The sequence below is a fragment of the Taudactylus pleione genome, unplaced genomic scaffold (assembly GCF_031769625.1).
Source record: "Taudactylus pleione unplaced genomic scaffold, aTauple2 ptg001213l, whole genome shotgun sequence".
NCBI lineage: Eukaryota > Metazoa > Chordata > Amphibia > Anura > Myobatrachidae > Taudactylus > Taudactylus pleione.
The window spans coordinates 1-25,088 of NW_028285614.1; the positions used below are offsets into that span (position 1 = coordinate 1).

The 25,088-nt window shown below is 44.7% G+C and overlaps 1 protein-coding gene across 1 annotated transcript in view; it reads left to right on the plus strand.

The window, feature by feature from the left end:
* Window positions 1-550: 550 nt before the first annotated feature.
* Window positions 551-25,088, plus strand: part of LOC148451017 (tyrosine-protein kinase receptor-like) — a gene marked incomplete at its 5' end in the record, with an annotated part of 36,405 nt that continues 11,867 nt past the window's right edge. The window contains 7 exon segments of the mRNA XM_088462375.1: window positions 551-707; window positions 11,909-12,091; window positions 14,363-14,461; window positions 14,973-15,122; window positions 19,052-19,162; window positions 22,485-22,671; window positions 23,550-23,640. Coding sequence (XP_088318501.1) covers window positions 551-707; window positions 11,909-12,091; window positions 14,363-14,461; window positions 14,973-15,122; window positions 19,052-19,162; window positions 22,485-22,671; window positions 23,550-23,640 — 978 coding nt within the window.

The window sequence follows — 25,088 nt, forward strand, 5'->3', positions numbered from 1 at the left end:
ATAGCACCTCCCTCCGGAGCTGAGTCAGGCCATGTGTGTGCAAGACTGTTTCTGGATAGTTTAGTCTAGTTTCAGTTAACAGCACTGACATCTGTCTTTGACCCCTGGCTTGTCTGTCAGCTCTCATGGTGCGTTGCTGCAATCCTGTTAGAGGTTGGTTAAATATCTGGGGATATAAAAAGTGTATGTAGTTAAAGTAAAACTTGTCATAAATAAGAAAAACTATTTGCCTCTTTAACTACCTAGTATGAAGTACAGGTTGGACTTGTCCTAGTTATCAGCAGCTATTAGAAAGTATTCACCTTGTCTTCAGCATTTCCTGGATTTTATTTTAAATGACTTTGTCTTCATGCACATGCCATCGCCTTAATAGCACCAGTAAGATATGCGTTCCCATACACAGGTCACCGACCACAGGAACTGTATTTCTCATCATAAGGCCAGAAAATAAATAAGACACAAGATTTGCACAGACGCATTATTTATTAGACACCCCTTAATGGGCCAGTTATTTCAGTGTGTGACCTTTGTATTGCTCTTTCTGTTGAAGGAGGTAAATGGCGTGTTTATGCCATTACTGGTTGGCGCAGGGGGAGGAGGAAAAGCTTACCTAGAAGATCCAGATGATTCCTCAGACTATAAACAAGAAGAGCCGTTTGAAAGCAATATGGCGAGTCCTGGGATGAACGGAAAGAGCGGAGCAGCAGGTACAGAGAGAACACGAGTCATTTACAACACAGTAACATTGGGCCTGATTCAGAGCCGTTCGCTATTTGTGGTCGTTCGTTCAAAAACAAGGGGTGGCTATTCAAATGATCCGTTCGCAAATTGCAGTCTGTTCCCACCTCTAAGTCTGAACGAGCGAGCAAAACATACGCTCGTTTTTTTGATAAAAACGCCCCCTGGCCGCACGCACCATACGTCATGTCCGCTATTTATTAGATTAATCGAGTACATCGTACAGCGTATGAACTGCTCGCTATTCTTGTGGTTGGTGTTTTCAACCGCTATTTTGCGAGCAGTTCTGAGTTAAAAAAAACCCAGTGACGTGGTCAATGACGCTGCTGTATTAATTATGCACTCCCTTAAAACGCCCGTTTTGACCTTTAAGCACGCCTGCGTTCGGATCTCCACTCCCCGTTTTCAAGCACCTTCCCCTGTTACCACCCACATACGCCTCATTCTGTCACTCAAAATAGCAGGCCCTCGCTATATTGCGTACCAACGATTTTCGGCCGCACTGACTGGTTCGCGCATGCGTACTAAAAACCGTACGCATGCGCAGATGTGCGAACATCGCTCGGAACGAGCGTACTGCCGCTAGCGAGTGGCTCTGAATGAGGGCCATTATGTGCTGAATAAAGGTGTAAAGCAATGGATGTTATATTGCAGCACATGGGGGTGGGGAGAAGGCTGGCAAAGGGGACAGAATGACCATTTCTTCTATTATATATCACAGTGTGAACCAAATCAGTCTGCACAAGATGCTGCTGTGTATTTAGTAATAGTAGTATTTTCCCCCCACTAAAGTTCAATGTGTTTGATAAGGTATATTGCAATTCATACAACAAAAAGAAGAATCAAAAGTGCATATTGCTGAGTTTTTAGCGAACCTTTTTGACGTTTGCCAAAATAACATAACACTTAAGGTGCATACACACACAACGATTTTTTGAACGATTATCGTTAACGATATCGTTTATCGTTCAATCGTTGAAAAAATCGTTCACTTTCTAAGTTAAAACGATGAACGATTATCGTTCATGCGTGTTCACATTTGTAGATTGTAGTTCAGTCAAACTGACCAACTCAACGATTTTCATTAAGGGAATATGCAAAAATCGTTTGTAGTTCAAAAAAATCATTCATTACAGTTTAAAAAATCTGACAGATAATCTGACAGAAAATCATTCAGAAAATCGTTCAGAAAATGGTTGGTAACAAAATCGTTGTGTGTGTATGCAGCTATATTTACTAAAGTGCAGGCTTTTAGAAGTGGAGTTGTTGTCCAGTCAGATTCTAGCTATTATCCTCTAGAAGGTCCTAGGTAAATGATAAGTAGAATCTGATTGGTTGCTATAGGCACCAACTCAACTTAAAAAAAACTTTAGTAAATATACCCCTTAGTTGAAACTGTTCATACAGAATAGCAAACTGTATGACAGATGTGTCCTCATAAACCGTTGCTCAAGGTGTGCCAAATAGCATCTGTTGGCATGCCAAGGTCATTGCCACTTAGTTGCAGCAATCGTCCTTTTTTAAAAGTTGCATCTTATTTGCACCACTAAAAACTGCAAGAGGCAACAAAACTACTTTGCTAATGTACATTGACCATTGGGGTTTGCAGTACATCTGTTTGCGGCTCTGTGCAAAAAAAATTTCCGATACAAGCAGCTGCAGCTATTCCTCCCCTCCACATTACAAATCTGCGACTTTGTTTTACTAATTCCTATGCAAAAAAAGGCCGCAACTTAGTGTTCCTGGTACATTGCGTGCAGCTTTGTATGCGGCTACAATGCGACTAAGATGTAATATTTAGTGAAAGAGTACGTTACGAATGTCGGGGCATCTCAGATGCTCAATGCATCTTGTGCCATATGGCGTAAAGACAATGGCTGTATGAGGGCACATCTATACCTGATACATGCCCTGAGGAATAAGAAATAATTATTCACTATGGGACAGAGTTGACAAAGTGCTTGTGAGCATAAATTAACTTGCTTGAAGCATACTTGTCTGGACCAGCCAGGAGGCTCCCGAAAATCGTGTGGCACTCCTGGTTGCCCGGCAGAGAAGGCAAGTCTCCTGCAGCCAGCCAGCACCTTCCCGCACCCCCTCCCCTTCCCTGTAGTTTTTCGTACCACACGCCACCACCGCCACCACCGTTGCAACCCAGTTACTGAGCAAAAATGGGCTGTCCGGGGGGGACGATGACGCATTTCGTGTTAAATTGCGTCATCGTAGCACCACCCCTGCTTTACAGTGTCTGTAATATCGATACTGTATAGCGGGGGCAGGGTGCACAATGACGCAAGCGAGCCGCCATGCCCCTGCACCGCCCACCTATGACGATGCCACACCCACCTGCTGTAAAGTGTCAGCCAACCTGCTTTGAAGTGTCAGCATTCCTGGAAGGGGCCGGAAAGTCGGTAAGTATGGTCTGAAGTTATATTACATATACCAGTATGACTTCAGCTGCCAGTATACGCTGATAATGATGTCATGTAATAAGCTTGCACATATGTTACCGATGCAGGGGTGCATACAGCTTTTCATAGGTGCAAGCACGTGTCTTTGATCAATGTACGCCCATATTGCCTCCAACACTGCATTGCCCAATTTGCTTACTTCTTTGGTGTGCTTTAATATTTTGTATGAACTAATTTCAAAGAGCAGTTGAAATATTACTGGATAAGAATAAATAAATGCTTTTTCTTCTGTAACCACCCCATCCCCCTGGTAAGTGCAATGTGCATTTGTCTTCTGCTTTGTGTTGACCACTATTCTATACCTACAATTACATAACATAGGAGAGGAGATTAGCACAGCCATAATTATCCTATAGGAGATCATGGCTAACAGTTGTATCTCTGCATTCCTTGTAAATACAACCTGTTAGTGGAGACTGTGAGGGGATCACACACTTTCTGTAATATCATAGTACACAGCTACCAAAATCCAGACAAAATATACCCTTCAAACAGAGTCTTATTAAGTGAGGAAGGGGCCGGTGTACAGTCTCTGAGATGATCTATTTGACCAAGCAGCTACTAAAATTAGGGGTAGTCAGGTCTTCATTCAGAGGCGGCCGTACGGTCTACGACCGCACGGCCGCCTCGATGTTTGTCAAGTGCGCATGCGCACGAGGGAGCCGGCTCCTTCGTGCGCATGCGTGAGACCCGCTACGACCGACAGCGCCGGTCGTAGCGGGTCTCTTTCCAAAGGGGGCAAGCTGTCGATGTTGATTGACAGCTCGCCCCGTTTGGAAAGCAGGCCGGGCACTGATTCAGAGCGAGCGCTCTGAAAGAGCGTCCGGCTCTGAATCAGGCCCTCTGTTCTAGTCGGAACCCTGCAGTTCAAGTTTGTTAGTTTTTCAGGAAAACCAAACCGCACATCTCTAATAAATATACATACAGGGCCTGATTCAGTAAGCAAAGCACAGGAAAGAACGCACGAGCTTGGCCGATGTTTTTGTACTGCACATGCGTATGCATCGCACTGTGCGTGCGCAAACTACCCTGTGTGAGCTGGTAAGGGTACGAAGACTACTCGCAGTGAGTACGCAGACCACCTCCGATGTTGACTGTCAGGAAGTGCCGTTTGTGGGTGGTGACGGGGGGTGGTCGTGCGAACGCAGGCGTGCCTGTGCGTTGGGACGCCGTTTTAGGGGCGTCCATAATTGAGCCAGTGATGCGATGGACGCAGTGATCAGACTCCGGAAGTTGCCAAGATCCTGCACAAGGTCAGGTCAACCACTATTATGCAAATGTGGCCGATGGTTCTCAATGTTACCGATGTTTACGCTATCTTGCGTACTGATCAGGCTTTGAGTAAAGGGAGATGGGCGGTTTAATATGGGGCTGGGCGTCTGCATCTTGTGCTGCGGTGCCTTTATTAGCATATTCTCGCAGCTGCTGGGTGCTTGCGTCTGCTAGCATGCATTCCTTGCTGAATCAGGCCCACAGTACAGTATGTCTTTGTATTTTGGATGTTAATTTCCATATTTTATATAATTATTATTAGGGATGTGCAGGCTCGGATAGGTTCGAGTTTGCACGTTGAGTTCGGATTTTTCCCTCCAAAAAAACGGAACTCAGAAAGAGGCAAAACGTCATCTTACATGGACGAACATCATCATTCCTGGACAAAAGTCCAGGAATGATGATGTTCGTCCATGTAAGATGACATTTTGCCTCTTTCTGAGTTCCGTTTTTTTGGAGGGAAAAATCCGAACTCAACGTGCAAACTCGAACCTATCCGAGCCTGCACATCCCTAATTATTATAGAACACATTGCAAACAATTATATAACAAAATAAATGCAGTTATATTAACTATTCTCAGAGGTATCACCGGGTGTGGTGACACCTGGTGCGCAGTCCATATCCTCTCACGTGTCAGAAAAGGGGTGTGGTCTACCATAAAGGGGGCGTGGCCTTGTGGGAAATCCCTTCGGGGCGTGTCCAGCATCCCCGGTGATACTGGGCTGCCCACGGAGGCTAGTTGTTCCTACACTGTGCGCTCCTCCTTTGTGACAGGAGCCGAGTGCTGCAGGAGAATATCACACTGCAGCACCCGGCTCCTGTCACTGGGGAGGAGCCGGCATTTTGCTGTCACCCCCTCCGAGGCCCGCACCCCCATAGCGACGCCATTGACTATACTAAGACTGGGCAATAAATACTACCACAATAATGATATTTAAATATTGTCAGAGTATTATAAAATACATACAAATCCACTCAACAACAACATACTGTATATTGCCATCCCTACACGGATGTCACACAGCTTACATTCACTGATCACTAAACATCAGTAGTTCATAAACTGGGTGCCGTAACTTAGTTTTTTAAGTAAAGTTTTTTAAGCATCGGGTAACTTACAAGGGTGCCAAAGGCCACTTGCAGGGGTGCCAGGGGATGGTGGTCCAGTCCTAAATCTATTTATTTGGGCTGACACCTTTGTAGGCTGGTTTGTGTACTGCCTGTTGCTTTAGATAGGCAGCATGCAGTCATTTACACAGGCTGCCCTGCTGTATCTACGCCTGGCATCCCTGCCCCCTCCTGCACTTTCCTCCATTATACTCCTCCTGCTCCGTGCAGCTTCTTACACCAAAATGTTGCTCTATTTGTTTTGTATTCCCTATTGTGGGCCTGACTCTGAGTCAGACGCAGTCGCGGCCATCTTGCGTCCTTTGCCGCAGCTGTATCTATGACTTTATACTAATGCCACTAGCCCTTCCCTGGTGTACAATGGTGCGTCCAAATGTGTAAGGACTGAGATGCCCACTTCCAGTGTCTTTAGATGCCAGACTAACATACTGTATAATTTGTGTATAAATCTTATATATAAAATTCATTGGTCTGTTTGTTTGTCTGTCAGGATATGCATTCGGGCACAACTACACCAATTGGGATTAAATAAAGGCAAGGTAGTTCAGCTTCATCCTGGACAGGATTTAGAGGGGTTAGAGTACCGGTTTGACCTCCCGTTAGTGTACGCTGGGCAGAACTTTAACTGTTCTGAGCCCTCCACTGGATGGATTTGGACGAAAACTTCACAGAGTGGTAACACTGGGTCCCAGAAGACATACTAGGGGGTTGAGGTCCCAGTTGGACCTCCCATTGGTGTACACTGGGCAGAACTTTGACCTGGGGACTCTGGGCAGAACTTTGACCCGGGAAGCCTGTCTGGGCCTTCCACTGGATGGATTTGGATGGAAGCTTCACAGAGGGGTGGCAATTGGTCTAAGATCCATAATGGAGTGGTTGGGGTCCCAGTCGGACCTCACGGCGGAGTGCACCAGGCAGAACTTTGACTCAGGGAGCCAGTACGCACCCGAGGAGCCTGTTCTGAGCCTTCCACTAGATAAAATTCACAGAGTTGTAACATTGGATCCCAGAAGACATACTAGGGTGTTGAGGTCCCGGTTGGACCTCCCGTTGGTGTATGCTGGGTAGAACTTTGACCCGGACAGCCTGTCCTGCACCTTCCACTGGATGGATTTGCATGAAAACTTCACAGAGGAGTGGCAATTGGTCTGGGATGCATAATGGAGTGGTGGGGATCCAGAAGACATACTAGACATACTTGGGGGTTGAGGTCCCGGTCGACCTCATGGCAGAGTGTGTCAGGGAGCCTGTTCTGGGCCATTGGATGAATTTGGACAACATCACATAATAAAACTTAATAATGAAGATTTAAAACCGGAACAAAGCCAGGTCCTTCAGCTGGTATCATATATATACACACATATGGGATGCGGTCATAATACCGACCACTGGGATTCCGGCACTCACAATGCTGGCGCCGGAATCAGAACACCTGTCAGAATCCCGGCCGCCAGTATCCTGAAGGTAAGTAGCGGGAATACGTGGTTGGGGGTTAGGGTTAGGCACTAGGGGGAGGGTTAGGTTTAGGCACTCACTAAGGTTGGAGGGTTATTTTTAGGGTGCGGGGAGGGGGAGGTTAGGTTTAGGCACTAGAGGGGGAGGTTAGGTTTAGACACCGGGGAGGGAGGGTTAGGTGTAGGGAGAGGGAGAAGGTTAAGATACTGACCGACAGGTGTCGGTATCCTAACCCTGTTGGATGCTGGCACTGGGATTCTGGCCGCCAGGGTCCTGAGCGCTGGAATCCCGTACCCAACCCATATATAGATATACAAATCTGGAACAGGCACTCACCATAATATAGTAAAACATCCAGTTTATTCAACTCACAGAATTTCCATAATAATGGTCAGTCGACATTTCAATCCTCTCGGGATCTTTATCAAGACATCATTAACAGGCCATCATGATCACCACACACCAAGGTACTGTACGATGTATATAAAATATACACACACACAGCTCAGGGGAGAGGCACGCCACTGTACAGTATTGTCTAAAGGGCTGTCCATAATAATCCTGGAGGACAGCAGTTTGTATAGAAGGGTCTTGCTGTGACACGGTGTCTCCCGGCCGCAGTCTCTTCACATGCACACCGCACCTGCGGCCCCAAACAGCAATATTGTCCAGCACGCCTGTGTCTCCCACCATATTGCGTAAAAATGAGAAGTGATTGATCGCTACACACAGGTCACACTGATATCACACACATTGTAGATGCTTATCACACAGGTCACACTGATATCATACACCTGCCAGACACTGAACACTATATACAGGTCACACTGATATCAAATACCTGATACACACTGATCACAATACACAAGTCAGACTGATATCACATACCCGACACACACTGATCACTACACACAGGACACAGTGATATCACACATCTGATAGACACTGATCACTACGCACAGGTCACACTGATTTCACACACCTTATACACTCTGAGCATTATGCAAAGTAACACAAATATCTGACATTAAATTAGGGGCGTGCCCGTATATTAATATTGTTTGTGGTTTTATTTCACAGTAAAACTTAAATTGAAGACAATCATGTATAACTATACATACATGATGTATTTGTATTAAACATATCTGTTCATTCCAATAAAACAGATTAATAACAGATTAATATAAAATGAATTGCAAATAACGATTTCACAAAATAAATGAAGTTATACATATATATAACATTCCGGCACAATGGCGATATTAAGAAATGTATGAGAATGTTATGAAAAGCATAAAACCATTCAACAACAACAGCAGCAAGAATATGTACAGTATACAGAGATATTGTTAGTTGTAGTACTGGTTCACACTTAGGGGCCTATTTATCAATCCTACTTGCACCAGTAATCTTGTGGTATCCCACAGGATTTCCACTAAATTAAGTAAAGAGGCTATTTATTAAGCCTCTAAACCATAACTATTGCAGATATCTCCTGCATTCCAGTAATTACTGGAGCACACCACAGCCCCCATACAATATATGGGTACATCGCGGTTGTGCTATTTACCAAGGTCTGAAAACGCCATCTTCAGACCAGCCCTCACAGTGTGCATGCGCAGTAACACTGCCTGATCAGAACCGTTGGCAGTATTATTAGCAGTGTTAGTGGTAGGCTTCACTAGGACAGCCACTTATAGGTGCAGTTGTTCCAGCATTAGGAAACATAGTAATTAGCCCCAAAACCCATTCCTGTCACCGTGAATAGTAACATTAGTAAATAGTAAACTGATAAAAAAGCCCCTTAGAGTGAGTAAAGGTCTCTGAACATTGTACTGCCAAATTCTATGCACATCTGCAAAGATGTCTTCTTCACATAGAATATGGTGCTACAGTATCTGGGATCAGTTACAGAAGAGAAAATGTACATCCATCACAAATGTACCATTTCCACATTAGTTTTGCACTTCAACACCCCCTCAGAATAGATCACCACTCTCTTACATGAAATAAGCCCATGTCATTAAAAATATTTATTTTCCTAAAGTTCCTTTAATATCGTTCCAATATTTTGTAAAACTGTTTGCTTAGGAATTCCAGGATCTTTATTAAAGATGTTTATATTCAACTTTAATGTACTTTTAAATGACAAGTCTGTATAACAAATAGTTTAAATGACAATTTTCTGCAGAAGATATATAGCATGTTTATAGTTTCATTTATATATATATATATATATATATATATATATATGTGGGTTATAAAATGGCTTCTGCTTTCCATTACATAAACTGTTTGTATGAATGGTTGATATACAGAATGTAATTCTATGACTATGATAGAATTGGGGTTATCCTTTGGGTCAGTAGTAATTCTTCCATTTGTTGTATCTGCTTTTCATTTCAACTCTTCATAAAAAATCAATTTCATTGTAGTTAGACGGATGTCTTTAAGACTTTAATGAGGTATTGCCAGATGCACGTATATAGCATAATATGTTACATATGGTATAATTAATACCTTATCAGATACAATTGTTCCACCTGTATTTCACTAGAATTGAGTAACCTGTATTTATTATCTGTATTTAGTAGCACAAGTGTTCTTTGCCTGTGTATTATGACTGACAGACATTCTCCATGCCAGTTTTATGAAGTAAAAGGACATGCTGTGGCCATGTGAGCTGTGTGCATGTTACTCAGGGGCCTATTTACTAAGCAGTGTTAGAAGACATAGTGAAAAGTGATAAGGTGCCAGCCAATCCGCTCCCAACTGTCATTTTTCAAACACAGCCTGCGAGATGACAGTTAGGAGCTGCAGGGGCTGGCTGGCAACTTTTAGCCCGGGGGGCAAATGCATGCAGGCGGCCCTGGCAGAGGAGTAGCGTGTAGCCAGGGTGTCCGAAGAATATGCGTGCTACGGCGCCCCCCCCCCTCAAGTGTTCCAGGGAGGAGACGGGTCCATATGGGATTAATGTAAGGTAAAAATAAAGATTAGGGCAGCCCCCTGTCGTAGTGCCCATATGCAGTGCCCCCGTGTGCCACAGGAGAGAACACCCTTATGCAGGCCTCCAGTAGTGCCCCCAGTAGTAGTTCCCCCCCCCTTTGTAGTGCCCCCAGTAGTAGTAGTTCCCCCCCTTTGTAGTGCCCCCAGTAGTAGTAGTCCCCCCCCTTTGCAGTGCCCCCATTAGTAGTAGTCCCCCCCTTTGTAGTGCCCCCATTAGTAGTAGTCCCCTCCTTGTAGTGCCCCCATTAGTAGTAGTCCCCTCCTTGTAGTGCCCCCATCAGTAGTAGTCCCCCCCTTGTAGTGTCCCCAGTAGTAGTAGTCCCCCCCCTTGTAGTGTCCCCAGTAGTAGTAGTCCCCAGTAGTAGTAGTCCCCCACCCCCCTTGTAGTGCCCCCAGTAGTAGTAGTCCCCTTATAGTGCCTCCAGTAGCAGTAGTCCCCTCCACCTTGTAGTGCCCCCAGTAGTAGTTCCCACTTGTAGTGCCCCCAGTAGTAGTAGTCCCCCCTTTGTAGTGCCCCCAGTAGTTGTAGTCCCCCACCCCCCTTGTAATGCCCCCAGTAGTAGTAGTGCCCCCAGTAGTGCCAGACCCCCCCCCCCAGTAGACACGCATAATAAAAAAAAACACTTACCTGAATCCCCGCTCCCGCCATCTGCTCCTCCGTCTGTCCTCCCGGGCCGGGCCACTCTGCATTATGGGAGAGATGTCATATGACATCATGACGTCTCTCCCATTGCCCACTGCGGGAGCCGGAAGATGGAGCGGCTCCCGCAGTGGGCGCAGCAGCAGCAGCTAATGAGAGTCTGACAGACTCTCATTGGCTGCTGCTTACAACAAACACACAGCTGCCGGAACCGGCGGCTGTGTGTTTGTCAGTGTAGCGCTGACCGAACTCCGTCCGGTCAGCGCTACACACGCAGTGCAGTCTGTGTCACAGCGACACAGACTGCACCGGCCCGCATGACGCTGCGGCCCGGGGGGCACATGGCACCCTGCCCCCAGGCCCAGCCCGCCACTGAGGAGCTGATTGGCTGGCACCTTATCACTTTTCACTCTGTCTCCTAACACTGCTTAGTAAATAGACTCCTCATACTTAGAGGCGTATCTATAATAGCCCTGCACCCATTGCCTAGACTTGCCTTGCGAGGCAGCTGAAGAAAACACTTAGATCTGTATGAGCGCAGAAGAGAAGTCACTAGGAAATGGTGCCAGAGATATATGGGAATGCTCACAAGACTCTGACACAGATCCACTCTTTCTTCAGTGCGCATGTGCCGGAGTGATGGGGGCTCACATGGAGACTGCACACGGGTTCCATCTTCTTCATAGAATGCCTCTGACTCTAGACATGGGAGTGGCAGTTTATGCTGTGAGATGGGAGCTTTATTTTACAATGTTGACTTCACATATAGTTCATACATGCATTTTTCATGTGTTCCAGCATTGATAATGCCTGCAAACAGATAGAAATGAGAGTACATTGGGCCACTAAGTTGCACTATCAAAGCCTATGGTTTACATGCCTGTGGCCTAGGGGCTCCCTTCATTATAAGCAGCCAATGTGTGGAAAACTCATTACTGGCTGGTGGCAATGCCCGAGGGACTCCAAGACCAGTGAGGCGAAACCGTAACTATCACTTCTACCAAAGAATGAACACGAATCTGCCACCCCAGGTCATTTCATTCTTGATAGAGAATACAGCTGTAGTATCTATTTTAATTATATAGGTAATTTTATACATAAGTCTGAACAGTGGTGCGCAGCACTAGATACCGCTCTCCCTGCATATTCTATCAACTTTATAACTTGTTTCTAATGTTGTCCTATTTCCTCTGCAGGTGGAGGCGGGGGCTGGAGTGACATCACTGAGTTACCGTGGGCTGGGAAGTCTCTTCTTGAAGGGTCAGCTGGGGGCCAGTCCTGCTACCAGGCAAGGAACAACCTACAGTGGAACACATATGGTGGTTTTGGTGGCGGAGGAGGTCCTTGTACTTCTGGTGGAGGAGGAGGAGGATACCACGGTAGGGCAACAGTATTAATAGATCTCCTAATGTGCTCTGTACTTTACATTATCTATATTATTTAGATAGCCAAATAGGACCTGCTTTATAGCTCCATATGCCTGTTTGTGGGACATAAAGATGAGTCTTTGTGCAAAACCAATGATCAGTACACATATGCACATCTTTTCTGTTTTTTTCTAGTTGCTCTACCGGTACATTACAAATAGGAGGGTCTAGGGCATTAACGTGAAACTGCAGTACATTGAGGGCATGAGAGCAGAGTGTGTAGCCACGGAACCCGGAGCACGTGTGTGTTACAGCACCCCTCCCCCCAAGTGTGCCAGGGAGGGGCCGTGTCCAGTATATGGGGGCAAATTAAAGAGAAATAAAAATAAACATATGGGGCAGTATTGAGCTGGACATAGAGGGCTAGATATATTTCATCCCTCTAAAGTAATTAAAAAAAAAAAACATTAGCCCCTATGGGAAAAAAATAAAACAAATTGGCCCCCACAGGAAAAAAATAAAACACATTTGTCCCCACATTAATTGCCCCAGCCCACCACAGAAGACTGACCTGTCAGGTGCTGCAGGGTGAATCGGGCTGGACCCATTTGCCTTGCGGGGGCTCCAGAGTGATCCATCTTCTGGCTAACAGACCCTGGAAGTGCCCGGTAGCTGGAGCAGATGACAACTTCCGGTTTGCGTTCCACAGTGGTGAGGGAGCCGGCAGCCAGTATGAATTGGTTTAGTGCAGTGGGGGGTGGGGAGTGGCATTTAATTGAAGTCCATACAGATATATAATAACAGATTTCAGCATAAAGTACAAAAACAATGAAAAATACAACTCTGGGTTGTTCCTATATTGTACCCTTGAGGGCTAGTGGTGTGTGCAAACAGGTGGAATAGAAGCCAAAAGTCAGGAGTTCAGCGACACATTACAAGCATAGAGCCTTCCAGGTCAACATATCAGGAACCCCGTGTAGTCAACAAGGTATCTGCACGATGCATTTTGGATTCAACGTCCTTCTTCAATCGCTTGAATTCCAGTCTTTTGGCTTCTATTCCACCTGTTTGATTATTACTCCATATGTTATGCAATATCCCAATTTTTAGGGGTAATTAGCGTGAACTTTAACATCTGAAAAGTAATTAGCGCTGAATTGGCAACTTCCTGTGTGCACGGAGTCTCATCACTGCGTCCGTCACCGCACTGGCTTAATTATGGACGCCCCTAAAATGGCGTCTTAACGCACAGGCGCGCCTGTGTTCGCCCGACCACCCCCCACAAACGACACTTCCTGTCAATCAATATCGGAAGGGGTCTGCGTACACGCTGCGTGTAGTCTGCGTACGCTTACCAGATCGCACCAGGTAGCTTGCGCACGCGCACTGCAATGCATGCGCAGAGCAATAACATCGGCCAAGTGCGTGCGTTCCTTGCTGATTCAGGCCCACAATCGGGAAGTTTGCACGGTGCAGCATAGTCGCATACACAGTAGCAAAAAATCACTTTACTGCGTCTCTGAATCAGCACCTATATTCAGTAAATTCAGTTGGTGGGCACCTTTACACCATACCATCGCTACGCACGTGCCTGTCTCTATCCCCTTTTGCTTATTAGTTATTTTATGGAGCACTGGAGTAACTCCATAAGGCGTACAACAGAAATTCAGTAATCATGGACGCATCCACAACTGTAATATTTGTATAGCTACCTGTCCTGTAGTACTGTATGTACCTGCATGTAGGGCATAATACAGTGTGCAGTTCTACACAATTTGTGCAGGTCTAACAAAATACTCTGCAGTTGTAAACCCAAACTTTATGCAGATCTAAGTAAATACACCTTGTTACATCTACAGAGGTAACACCGGAGCAGACAGCACCACCCCAGGCAGGAAAGAGGAACTGCATGGATTGTGACAGGTGCAGGGTTCTAGAGTGAACACATGGTAATAATTCCCTCCAATTAGTGCTCATTCCCCCGAGGCTCAGGCTGTGATTGAGGCTGGGCCATCAGAGGCACTACAACAGAAATAACAGCTGTGCTCTCGTCATAGCAGCCTGGCCTGCTTCTTCACATTGCCATTAACCTTTAGGCTCTAACCCCAATACCTAGTATTTTTTTGTGAATATGTTATACGGGAATGCATATTTTATGTCAGAAAAAATGTGCATGTGTGCAACACTACATGAATCGCTAAATGCTTAACACCCATGTGTACAAGTTCTAGCAGACTAGGAAAGTATTGTTATTTTGTTCACCAATATTCCATTTATTTATAGGAGGACACACATCCCAACTGGATGATATATCTGTCGATGGGCAGAACGGGGTTTCATTCATAAATCCATCTGGAGAAATGTATCTTCAGCCCTTGGCTGGTGAGATCACTGATTTCAAATACACAAACAAAAGCAAGCAATAATTCAACCAAAATCATTCCTGCGACCGTCCGGCCTCTCCGGCTTCTTGTCTTCATCATCTGTTTTGAATTTATGTTGTAAACCAGGTTATGTATAATAATAGAGCCAAGTATTTGTGAGAGAAAGTAGAATAGAAGTTAGAGGGGCGGATGGTTGGAAGAATTGGAAGGCTACTGTAATGCAGTCTCTCAGGGGAGAACTAATGTTACAAAGTAATTGATGTTGATATGGAAAGTAATTCTAGAGAAACATATCTATGCTTTTATATACCCAACTCCTAAAATTGCTGTAATAGTTGATGTTGTTAATCAGATGGACAGGTCTGATGATGTCTTCTGTCTATACAACGGATTCAGTCTTTGGGGGACACCTCTATGTTTTGGTTGGCACGGGGGAGCTAAATGTTGATATAATTAAAAAGTTCCTACTTGTCCTTTAACTTGCGGCTTTTCTACTTTTATTTCCACAGCAATGGAGAATGATGGAGAAGCACATATTCAGTTGTTCTTGAACTGCAGCCATTGCAAATCTGGACGCTGTAACAAGGATATTGAGCGCAGAGTAGTGTGTTTTTGTGAGATTGGGACTATGCTGGGGAGTGACAACATCACATGTATAGGTAAAAACTACAAATTTGTGTGTATTCCTTTAAATCTGAATAGGGCAGGGTTTGAGTCCTCAATCTGTCATTGTTTGTTTAAGAGAATCTAACACCTGTACGCAGTGGAGGAAGACATTGTGTTGGCTGAACTAATATGTATTTAACTGACACTTTACTAAGAACCAAATCAACATATTAAGTTAAACTGGAAATTGCCAAATTAGGTCTCATAACCAAACAATGACAATTATATAATTGGGGGAGGACGTTGCTGTTGTGACTAGGGGTATCCTGACTCGTAAATCCTCCCCTGCCTGCCGCCCTGTGTTTGCCCTGCTTCTGAACCCATGACGTTACTGGAGGGTGAGGGCCCAGGGTCGGCACTATGCCATAAGCAGGGGTTAGCATTGCAGGAGGGCGCCAGGCTGAAGAGGTGCCGTCCTGACCTGAAACCAGCTGCAGCATCGAATACTATTTTAATAAGCGCTCGGCAAGCGGGTGCAGTGCCAGTTTAAATGTGATGCAAGCCAATCAGAGGGCAGCAGGGGCTATTTGGTGCGAACTGTGATTGGTAGCCAATTGGAAGCAGCCGCGATGTAGCACCGCCCGTTCATGGCATCTGATGTCAGAGACCGCTGAGAGGAACCTTCAGTATGGTGGTGGCAGTCAATAGAAGAGGGCGTCGCTTGAGCTCTGCTGGTTTTGTAAGAGGCCAGGAGATGGCGCCACTGGCCAGGATGGGCCAGTGGCAGAAGAAAGAAAATGAAGCCCGGAGAGTGCTGCAGGTGTTGGGAAGCAAAAAGCTAAATGAAGCTCACAACTGCAGCCTCTCCCAACTAATCAGTAAGTGGCCTTGGCCACCGGTAGTTTATCACTCCTCCTACCTAGACCACCAGGTGTTGGGCATTAGACCCATGGGTGCAATCAGGCCACAGGTCTGTGGAGCATGTTAGGGGGGCAGATTGCCGATGCCACAAGTAAAAGTGACTCTGGGTATTAGGCACAGGTGACTTTATGCACCCTAAGGTGGGTAGGCAATAAACTGAGCCCCTGGTGAGTGGCTGGGCATTAGGCCTAGTCTACACTTTAGTAACAGATAGGTAAGAGAGCCCCTACTGTGTAGCATAATGTGAATAAGGGGCTCTATATTACATAATATGTATTAGGTGTATTACTGTTTGGCATAAGATGAAGAAGGGGCTCGGCTGTGTGGCATAATGTGTATAAGGGGCTCTACTATGTGGAATCATTTGTATATAAGTGTTCTACTGTGTGGCATAATGTGTATAAGGGGTACTACTGTGTGGCATAAGATGCATAAGAAGCTCTCCTGTGCGGCATAATGTGTATAAGGGGTACTACTGTGTGGTATAATGTGTATAAGGGGTACTACTGTGTGGCATAATGTGTATAAGGGGTACTACTGTGTGGCATAAGATGAATAAGGGGCTCTACTGTGTGGCATAATGTTTATAAGAGGTACTGCTGTGTGATGTAAGGTGAATAAGGGGCTGTACTGTGTGGCATAATGTGTATAATGGGTACTACTGTGTGGCATAATGTGTGTAAGAGGTACTGCTGTGTGACATGAGGTGAATAAAGGGCTGTACTGTGTGGTGTAATGTGTAAAAAGGGCTCTACTGTGTGGCATAATGTGTATAAGGAGTAATACTGTGGCATAATGTGTTTAAGGGGTAATACTGTGTGGCAGAATGTGTATAAGGGGTACTACTGTGTTGCATAATGTGTATAAGGGGTACTACTGTGTGGCATAAGATGAATAAGAAGCTCTCCTGTGTGGCATAATGTGTATAAGGGGTACTACTGTGTGGCATAATGTGTATAAGGGGTACTACTGTGTGGCATAAGATGAATAAGGGGCTCTACTGTGTGGCATAATGTTTATAAGAGGTACTGCTGTGTGATATAAGGTGAATAAGGGGCTGTACTGTGTGGCATAATGTGTATAATGAGTACTACTGTGTGGCATAATGTGTGTAAGAGGTACTGCTGTGTGACATGAGGTGAATAAAGGGCTGTACTGTGTGGTGTAATGTGTAAAAAGGGCTCTACTGTGTGGCATAATGTGTATAAGGAGTAATACTGTGGCATAATGTGTCTAAGGGGTAATACTGTGTGGCAGAATGTGTATAAGGGGTACTACTGTGTTGCATAATGTGTATAAGGGGTACTACTGTGTGGCATAAGATGAATAAGAAGCTCTCCTGTGTGGCATAATGTGTATAAGGGGTACTACTGTGTGGTATAATGTGTATAAGGGGTACTACTGTGTGGCATAATGTGTATAAGGGGTACTACTGTGTGGCATAATGTGTATAAGGGGTACTACTGTGTGGCATAATGTGTATAAGGGGTACTACTGTGTGGCATAAGATGAATAAGGGGCTCTACTGTGTGGCATAATGTTTATAAGAGGTACTGCTGTATGATATAAGGTGAATAAGGGGCTGTACTGTGCGGCATAATGTGTATAATGGGTACTACTGTGTGGCATAATGTGTGTAAGAGGTACTGCTGTGTGACATGAGGTGAATAAAGGGCTGTACTGTGTGGTGTAATGTGTAAAAAGGGCTCTACTGTGTGGCATAATGTGTATAAGGAGTAATACTGTGGCATAATGTGTCTAAGGGGTAATACTGTGTGGCAGAATGTGTATAAGGGGTACTACTGTGTTGCATAATGTGTATAAGGGGTACTACTGTGTTGCATAATGTGTATAAGGGGTACTACAGTGTGGCAGAATGTGTATAAGGGGTAATACTGTGTGGCAGAATGTGTATAAGGGGTAATACAGTGTGGCATAATGTGCATAAGATGTACTTCTGTGTGGCGTAAGGAGAATAAGGGGCAGTACTGTGTGGTATAATGTGTATAAGGGGTACTATTGTGTGGCATAAGATGAATAAGGGGCTCTACTGTGTGGCATAATGTTTATGAGGTACTGCTGTGTGATATAAGGTAAATAAGGGGCTGTACTGTGTGGCATAATGTGTATAATGGGTACTACTGTGTGGCATAATGTGTGTAAGAGGTACTGCTGTATGACATGAGGTGAATAAAGGGCTGTACTGTGTGGTGTAATGTTTATAAGGGGCTGTACTGTGTGGCATAATGTGTATAAAGGGTAATACTGTGTGGCATAATGTGTCTCTAAGGGGCTCTACTGTGTGGCATAATGTGTATAAGGGGTACTACTGTGTGGCATAATGTGTATAAGGGGTACTACAGTGTGGCATAATGTGTATAAGAAGTACTTCTGTGTGGCGTAAGGAGAATAAGGGGCAGTACTGTGTGGCATAAAGTGTATAAGGGGTACTACGGTGTGGCATAAGGTGAATAAGGGGCTGTAATGTGTGGCATTAGGTGAATAAGGGGCTGTACTGTGTGACAAAACGTGAATAAGGTATAAATATGAGACATGCCAAGAGGACATATTTGTAGGTGGGCATAAATTTATAGTTTGCAGGGGGTTGCCAAACACCCTAGTACTGACCGTGGGTGAAGAGCCACTGGCAGGAGATAGTGTAGAGTTGCCTTTACGCTCCGAGTGACTCTATACACTGCAGGGTACATACATTCTTTGGATTCTCCTGAAAAAAGTGCTACTGGCCGCAGGGTGACATTCCAGGCACCCTGCTAACCAGATGCAGGGGCCGTGGGGAAGCGACGGTGCCCCTCGCACACACCTCCCTATGACCCTGGTTCCTGGCATAATTAATAGTTGTATTCAATATGGCTGCCTTCGCTGTATATGTGTAATGTGCGCACTTTAAATTTCAACTTTGGTGAAATGTTGGGTACAGCTGGATATAAGCCAGTGTTACCATTTGATATATCCGTATGTTTCAAACGATCATGTAACATATATGTTGAATCTATAATTCTTAAATTGAGCGTAGTGACTCATAAACATTTTTTTTTTTCAGGACCTAAAGAACCCATTCCAGATAGGCAGCTCCCTCTTCCCCTCATTCTAGCAGTCCTTATTGCAACAGTAATACTTGGAGTGATCTTTGCTTGTGGAAGCCTGTCATTTGGTACGTTTGTATTTTGTGAAATTGTGGGTAGACACTAGAGGCCAAATGGAATTTACATTTTTGCAGTTCTATAAAAAAAAATGTACATTAGATTTTAAATTTAATAGCTCTATCATGAATAATTAAAAAAAAACAGCTTTGACTTTAGCCATTAGATGCTTTTACAAAGAATATTTTGGCATACACATGTAAGAATATTCTAAAAATAACATATATGTTATTTAGTAATACTGTAAGTCAGGTGTCAACATTTATATTGATAACAGGAACAGAACCAATTAAAATGATCAGAGGCAGTGTGTATAAGCAAATTAAAATAAGAGGATGCGGTCAATATCCCGACCACTGGGATCCCGGTGGTCAGAATGCCGATGCCGGAACCCTGACACTTGTCAGAATTTCGGCGCTGGCAGCCCAACCGAAGGTAAGTAGCAGGGTTGGGGGGGAGGATTAGGGCAGTGATGTGTGCTGAGGTCAATGGCTGGGGAGGCACACACGGAGATAGGTTTGAGTGCTGGGAGCCTGTCTCACCCCCTACTCACTGTAACTCTCCCCTCCCTATACTAAGCTTCAGTGTCCATTCATAAATGATTACAATAAACAAAGAAGATGTTTATAAGTTATAAATATCTTCTTTGTATTAGTCTAATAATTTTTATATCAAATCTCTGGAGTATGACAGAGGGGGTTCTGCCTCCCCTGCCTACTCTAACTGCACGTCCTGGGTTAGGGGTTAGGCACTAGGGAGAGGGTTAGACACTGAGAGGGGAGGGTTAGGTTTAGGGTGCAGGGAGGGGGAGGTTAGATTTAGGCAATAGGGGGAGGTTAGGGTTAGGCACCAGGGAGGGTTAGGATACCGACCAACAAAGTGTCGGTATTCTAACCCTGTCGTGATGTCGGCATCGGGATTCTGACCGGGATAAGGTGAATAAGGAGCTGTAGTTGACTGATATCTCAAACATTACATGAGACAATCTATATACTGTATTATACACTGAAGTGCCAAAAGTCATGGATAGATAGATGGATAGATGCCTAATATTGTGTCGGACCCCTTCTAGCCCGGCGATGTGCAGTAACTCGACATGGCATTGATTGCACAAGTGGACGGAAGACCTCTGGAAGACATGTTGACCCATGCTGTCTGGATAGCTTCCCACAGCTCCCTGATATTTGTAGGTGCAGGATCTTGGGTGTGAATGGACATCTCCACAACGTCCCATAAATGCTCAATTTGGTTCATGTCAAGCAAATATGGTGGCCGCACCATTCGTCAGAACTTTCTAATCAATTCTGTACAACTTGGGACTGATGACATGATGCATTATCCTGTTGGAATATTCCATTGTTGTGGGGGTACATGAAGTCCATGAAGGGCTGCAAATGGTTATCAAGCAATGCAACGTAGCAGTTACCAGTCAATGACATGTTCAGGCAGACCAGCGGACCCAACCCATGCCACGTGAACACACCCCACACCATTATAGAACCACCACCAGCCTGAACCCCCCAGAGAGTGAGACACTGTAGATAGATAGATAGATATAGATATATAGATATATATATATATATATATATATATATATATATAAACCCCCCAGATAGTGAGATACGATAGATAGATAGATAGATAGATAGATAGATAGATAGATAGATAGATAGATAGATAGATAGATAGATAGATAGATAGATAGATAGATAGATACATAGATGTAGAAACCCCCAGAGTGTGAGATACTGTAGATTGATAGATAGGAGACTAGATAGATAGATAGATAGATAGATAGATAGATAGATAAATCCCCCAGAAAGTGAGAGACTGTACATAGATAGATGGCTGTAGAAACCCCCCAGAGAGAGAGACAAAACCAAAACTTATTCACTTCCTCTGTAGGAACCCAGCTATTGATCCTCCTACTGAGTGGGATCTCTGGAATCCCCCTGAATCAGGTCTCTTCTCCCACGCTCCGTGCTCCCGCCTCTGAGCTGCATGCCTTCAGTTTGTGGTCAGCACTGCAGGGCTGACTTCTGGCAGATGTGACAGCACAAATGGAGATGGGAGCATCTAGTGGCACCTGGCAGTACTGCACTCAGCAGTGACACTGACAGCAGCTCTCTATTCTGCGCCTGGCCGGCTCATAAGAGCCATCCTCTGGTCAGAGCCAGAGATAGAGTGTCTGCTGGCCAATACTGATCAGGGGGGGGTGGGTTCTGGGTACTCAGAACCCCCCCCCCCCTACATGAACTACTGTAGAGCATATTCTAAGGTCAAGTACTTCAACCCATTGGCTTATGATTCTGTCACTTGATTAACCTTATTTTAATAACACACACTTAAAAATCTCAATTGATTTTGTTTAAAAATTCACTCATTGAAAAAAAATTGGCTTCGGGGTTAGGGGCCCTGAAGCTTAAGCTTCCTTAGTTTCACAGTAGATCTGCCTCTGCTTCTCCCACATTCCACATTCTTTGCTGGCATAAATGTATGCCAGCAAAGAATGGCAATGTGCCCCTCCCCACAGCAAACTATGCCCTTGCCACTCTTTTATCTCCTTTCAATGATGGTGCTCCACAAAATTATTTCCTATTTTTGCATTGTTCTGCAATTTTTTTTATTGCTTGACCAAAATAGCTGTACCAATGCATTTACTGTATGCTTAGCAATGAATTCCTTTGCCACACCCCATTCCTTCCATCAGCTAATGCAAACCTCACTCGCCAAACACTTGCACACTGATGGGAATCTAGATGCCCAGCACCACTAGCAAAGCTTGCGTGCTGCTCCTCAGCCACTCTGCACTTGTTAACTAATTGTTTTAAATGGAAATTCCAATTGTTGGAGTTTATATATGTAATATACACTCCCCACCTCTTTATTTTTAAGGTGCAATCTCTGGCAAAGTGTATATAACAGCTGTCAGATCTATAATGGCACTGCCTCGTGACCTCCCCAGAGGCAGAAATCAATGGCAGCAGTCATGAAAACATTCTAAAATTCTTTTCAAAAAGAAGGTCCACTTTTTAATACTAAAGCCCCTCTCCGAAGGTGACGTTAGCTGCAGGTGGCAAACTTCAGAATGCTTTGTAAATGTCAAAATTCAGCTTTTGCAGCCAGAAATAGAGGAACTACTCCTGCTACTGTACCCCCTTCTTAAATAATGGGAATACTTAACTTTTATGGGGATTCCCCCCATAACAGCTGTTTTTAGGAGGCTTCCCGCAAAATGACTCTGGTAAATATGCCCCTATATGATATTTTGAAATAGTAAACCCAAGTGTCTATATGCTGGTTTCCTTGACCTTTCATCCTCTCTCTTGCCAGTTTACCACCGTAAAAAGAAGCAGCTGGAGGGCGCCCGGGTGAGGTTACAGAGCACGGAGTATAAACTGAGCAAGATCCGCAGTTCCATCATCATGACCGATTACAACCCTAACTACTGCTTTGCTGGGAAAGGAGCTGGTTTAAGTGAACTGAAGGAAGTTCCTCGGAAAAACATCACCCTGCTCAGGTATAACAAGTATATTATGTGTATACAAATTATTATCTACCAACAAAGCAGCAGTTTACAGCATAGGTGGTAATCTGGGGGCTAAGTTGAATTTGGGCATCTGAAAACTCCAGCAAGCCCTGAAAATCTGGATCTAAGATAGATTTGTTATACTATGGGCCTAGATCAGAGGTGGACGCTAATCCCGTCGCAGCTGCTCTCCTGTATGCAGCGGTCGTGAGAAAATATGCAAGTGTCGCAGCCTCAGTGATTTGTATTGAGATGCCCACTAGCGGCACCTCAAGTCCGCTGCTTGCATACTTAGACGTACCATTGGACTTCTATTGCAATCCTGAAGGCCACACAAAGCCGTGTACACAGATACGGAATAGGGATGTGGGAATGTCCTTGTCATGGGCTTGGTGGCCAAACTGGCATATTCTCATAAAACAATATGAGCTGTACCTTGTAATTTGCAGCATATTTAGCAGTTAGTATATGAATAATGTATGTTTAGCTCTACAGTAGGGATGGGCAATAAGTGCCCCCCCCCCCCAGCTGTTGTAGACATACACATACCAGCATGCCTGCCACAGTTTTGCTATTTGGCCAAGCTAAAACTGTTGTAAGGCATGCTGGGATGTGTAGTTCAACAACTGCTGGTGGGTTGCTTATTGCCCACCCCTGCTCTACAGTCATTTCACGTTGGAGGCAGAAAACCTTGGGGAGCTTGGTTTATACACCTTGAGGAGCCAAGAAAAAACATGATATGTGTATAACTATTTTAGTAACCTGGAGCATCTTTCTATACTCCAAGGCATTTATATTGTGGGGTTGCACAAATAATGATCCCCATGTTATCTCTACACCTTCACACATCTTTCATACCTTCTCCCCAGAGCACTCGGTCATGGAGCCTTTGGTGAGGTCTATGAGGGGCTCGTGGTTGGTATATCTGGAGACCCCAATCCTCTTCAAGTAGCCATCAAGGTTAGTACAGAGATCAGATACACAAAACACGAACCACTGGAACCAGTCACTGTAGTCATCTGATGTCAAGCACAAGTGTTCTTCACCATTTATCTTAGCTGATCCTCTTTCCTCTTCTTATTCTAGAGAAATAAATGACAGACATGAGTTCAATTAACTGACCCTATCGGATGGTAGCATTTACCATGCAGATAATTATCTAGAAATCAGTAATTACCATGAAGATGTCCTACTAGCAGCATGAGGATATGTTTAGTTTCTGAAGAGCAAGTCGGCTAAGATGTTAGCTTGCATGGTTTGGTGTAATGTGTTACACCTGTGTTTTCTAGTCATCCCACCCTAAAGTTATTTATAGTTATATATAACACAAAGCAGAGCAGTTCTGCACACACAAGACGTTCAGATGTCCTTAGCCAGTAATCACCCTCCAACTGCAATTGTGCAATAATCCTCAGCCACCAGGATGGAATCCGTTTTGATCAATCTAGTCCAAGACAAATTACCGGAAACATCCTGTGTGACTGACTGTAATATCCCTTTTACACCGGAGCTAAAACCCGGGTTATTGCAGGGTTAACTCGGGCAGCTCCCTGGTGTAAAAGGGGAGGGGGTTGGATCGCAGGGTCGAGTGACCCGGCAATCCAACCCAGGTAAATAGCAGGGTTTAACACGGGCGTGAAACCCTGCTGTGAGAACAGCGCACTCCGGGTCACGATGACCTGGAGTGCGCTGCTAGCCGGGCCGATTGGTCCGGCTTCAGTGGCGCTTGGAGATGACGTCATCCCGAGTCGGCGCCGGCTACATTCCGGGTCTGATCCGGATAGGAACTCTGCTCCAACTCCGGGTCAGACCCGGAATTTTGGTGGAAAAGGGGTATTACTTTGTTGTGGGTTTTGTACATTTCAGAGAGCTGCATCTGACACTTATAAATAGATCAGGGTTATTTTCTCACTTTTGTCTTCTCAGCTGAATGCCAGAGAATACAGTAACTCCCCTGTCTTCCATGGGGTCAATAGATGTGTCCAGAAGAAGATAAGTTTCTTTATGGACTCAAAACACAAAACTAAAGTGATATATGAAGTAACTAACAAAACATTCTGCAAACTCTGGAGACTCCTTAGACCTTTCATACATGATGGAGTGCTTCCATTATTCTGTATATATTGTGCAATGATTTCCATGTAGAGTAGAATTACAGCTGAGAAGCCCCTAAGCTCTGCCCCCGACTTCTCAGGAAAATTAGACTTTAGAATTGACGCTGTCTAATATTTGCAGTGGACTTTTCAGCATCAAATGACAATGACTAGTTTAGCAGATGTTGTGTTTCTCTGTATAGTTACAACTTTGTATTTCATTTACTCAGCCATACACCCCGACTCCCCTGTGGACAACCTCTGGCATACACAAACAAGCCCAAACCCTGGCCTTACATCATGATGAGAGTAGTC